We start from the raw sequence: 2,723 nt of genomic DNA, 5'->3' as shown, positions 1-2,723 counted from the left end.
CGCTATCGGGCGGGCTGTCTGACGCGCTCTTTTCTCAGGCAGAGGTCTGCATAGCCTTCTCCCATGCTACTTTTCCCGAGTGCCTGCTGACACAGGCCCCGCGTAGATTGTCGACTTCGTTGTCTGGCTTCTCTTTTCCCAGAAAGGCAGCAACGCCACCTGGCCTAAGCATCTGCTCTGTGACGGCTTTCGTAGGAATGCCACGCATGCCGCCACATCGGCCATTCCTGGGCTGCTCTCCGTGTACCCAAATCACCATGTGGAGGCTCTGAAAAAGAGTCCCTGGCCGGAGCTACTCATGTTGCTGGGCAAGTCAGGCGAGAGTATCATGATTGATCTTCTTGTTGATGGAGCTATGTTCACGCCCATCCAGACGGGATTGGGCAACATGTATCAGCTCAGCGGTGTGCCCTTGTCAGAATTGAGCCCAGCGCAGAGCCAACTTTCCAAAGCTCTGATGAGGGACACAGTCCCACAGCGACCGTTGGCTGACATCACCTTCGTCAGAAGCCGTATGATGTATGCACGAGCCGCACTCAACACTCGCGGTTTCGTGCTCTTTGGATTTCGTCATATTCGTAAGGCTCTCGTTCCCAAAACAGCTTGATCTTGGCTAACAGTGATTGCAGATGTTTTGAATCGATGTCCGCTTCCAGGCATGGTAATGCTTGAGACAAAAGGATCCGGGATTCCAAGCAAGATTGAAGACAGCACACGGAAGTTGCTGATGTATATTTTCCCACGACAGTTCGGCCTGCATAACGTCTTTTCTTCCGAAGTCGACAGACGGCAGACAACGCAGAAGTTCCAGGATTATACCCTACGAGAGGACGAGATCAAGTCTCTTCATCCTCACTTGGGATGTTCCGGAACTGAAAAACCTAGATCCCTGCCTAAAAGGCTGCGTGGGGAGGTCGTCCGCTTGATCCAGCGTTTACAAGTCCGGCATGCTCGGTGCTCGTATACTGAACTGCTCCGACATTATTGCCCATCTGCTTTGGATGCCAATGCTGGACAACGACGTTCCATCCACGAGCAGCCTGGGAGCAAAAAAGCAGCCGTTGGCAAATGGTCATCACTTTCTGCGACCCAACAGACAATGTCGAAAAGGTCAGGGCTGCGACGAAAGTCCGGTGGCAAAGACTATCGCAGGTCTACGCAGATCGCACAACAGCCACCACAGCCCACCGTTACGTTCGAAACAATCACAGACTTGGCAACTCCCGCCGCCCATGTTTCGGCCTTTTGCCAAGCGGTTCTTGCAAAACTTATACCCGATGACTTCTGGGGGTCGGGTTCTTCTCGGAGGTCTAATAAGCAGCTGGTCATGACGAAGGTGCACCATTTTGTCAAGCTTCGCAGGTTCGAGTCGCTATCGCTTGGTGAAGTTGCAAATGGTCTCAAGGTGCGAGGCCTTACCCATGTTGTGGTATCCGACTGACAAATAAATCCTAGGTGACAGACATCGGTTGGTTAGCACCGCCAGGCTTACTATCCCAGAAGACCAGCCTCACCGACATGAACAAGCGCCTCGAGATTTTGAACGAATTCCTCTACTATGTTTTTGATTCCCTTTTGATACCCCTCCTGCGCAGTAATTTTTACGTCACCGAATCCAGTGTTCATCGGTACAAATTGTTTTACTTTCGCCACGACATCTGGCGTTACGTGGCAGAGCCAGCCATGGCGGAGCTCAAAGTCACCATGTTTGAGGAGGTTAAGCTGGATCATGCACGGAGGATATTGGAGAACAGGAGACTTGGGTTCAGCCAAGTCAGGCTGCTGCCCAAACAAATCTCCATGCGCCCCATCACCAATCTCCGAAGAAGGGCCGCGCCGATAGGCAACAAAAAGATGCTGGGATTGAGCATCAACTCAATTCTTGGGCCGGTGTACTCGGCCTTGAAACTGGAAAAGGTGAGCCTTCGCTCCTGATACGAGGTGAAGCATCGACTGACGACTCAGGAACTCGACCCGTCCAAGCTGGGCGCCTCACTGTTCTCTGTTCCGGATATCTACCGGCGGTTGAATGCGTTTAAAAACAGTCTGGGAGACACTCCAGGCAAGCTCTACTTTGTCAAGTTGGATGTCAAGGCTGCTTTCGACACCATTCCACAGGATGCCGTCCTCAAGTTGATGCAGGACGTGACAACCCAGGACAGGTATAAGCTGTTGAAGCACGTTGAGATCAAAGCAGGTCATGTGGGCGGAGTCCACAAGCCCACACGGCGGTGGCAAGCGGTTGCCATACGCGAGCACGATAAGACCCCGTTCCTTGATCGTGTCGAGAGCCAGCTGGCGCCGACCAAGCGGCATACAATCTTCGTCGACAACGTCATGCAGCGATCAGAGGATCGACGAAAGCTCTTGTCTTTGATGACGACGCATATAGAGCAAAACCTTGTCAAGCTCGGAAAGAAGTACTACCGACAAAAGAACGGCATTCCTCAAGGGTCGGTACTTTCCTCTACGCTCTGCAACTACTTTTACGCCGATCTCGAGCTACAACACTTGTCGTTTCTGAACGGTCAAGACTGTATGCTGTCCAGGCTAATTGATGATTTCCTTCTCGTTACCACGGATGTTGCGCAAGGCGCGAAGGTTCGTCAAGGTGATGCACATGGGGCTTTCCCCGGCTACGGGGTTTCTGTCAGCCCGCTAAGACGTTGGTGAAACTTTGAGATGGGAGATTGACGGCGCTCGGGGGTGAGATTACCCAAAGG

General features: G+C 52.4%; 1 protein-coding gene across 1 annotated transcript; it reads left to right on the top strand.

Annotated features, from left to right (window-relative positions):
* Positions 1-1,518: 1,518 nt before the first annotated feature.
* On the top strand, positions 1,519-2,673 carry VDBG_04487 (telomerase reverse transcriptase; the record flags this gene model as incomplete). Its single annotated transcript, XM_003004835.1, has 2 exons — positions 1,519-1,892; positions 2,046-2,673. 2 exons carry the CDS (start codon positions 1,519-1,521, stop codon positions 2,671-2,673), a joined length of 1,002 nt encoding a protein of 333 aa, XP_003004881.1.
* Between the last annotated feature and the right edge of the window lie 50 nt (positions 2,674-2,723).

The sequence above is a fragment of the Verticillium alfalfae genome, genomic scaffold (assembly GCF_000150825.1).
Source record: "Verticillium alfalfae VaMs.102 supercont1.5 genomic scaffold, whole genome shotgun sequence".
Classification (NCBI taxonomy): Eukaryota; Fungi; Ascomycota; class Sordariomycetes; order Glomerellales; family Plectosphaerellaceae; genus Verticillium; species Verticillium alfalfae.
This window is presented reverse-complemented; position numbering and strand designations above follow the sequence as displayed.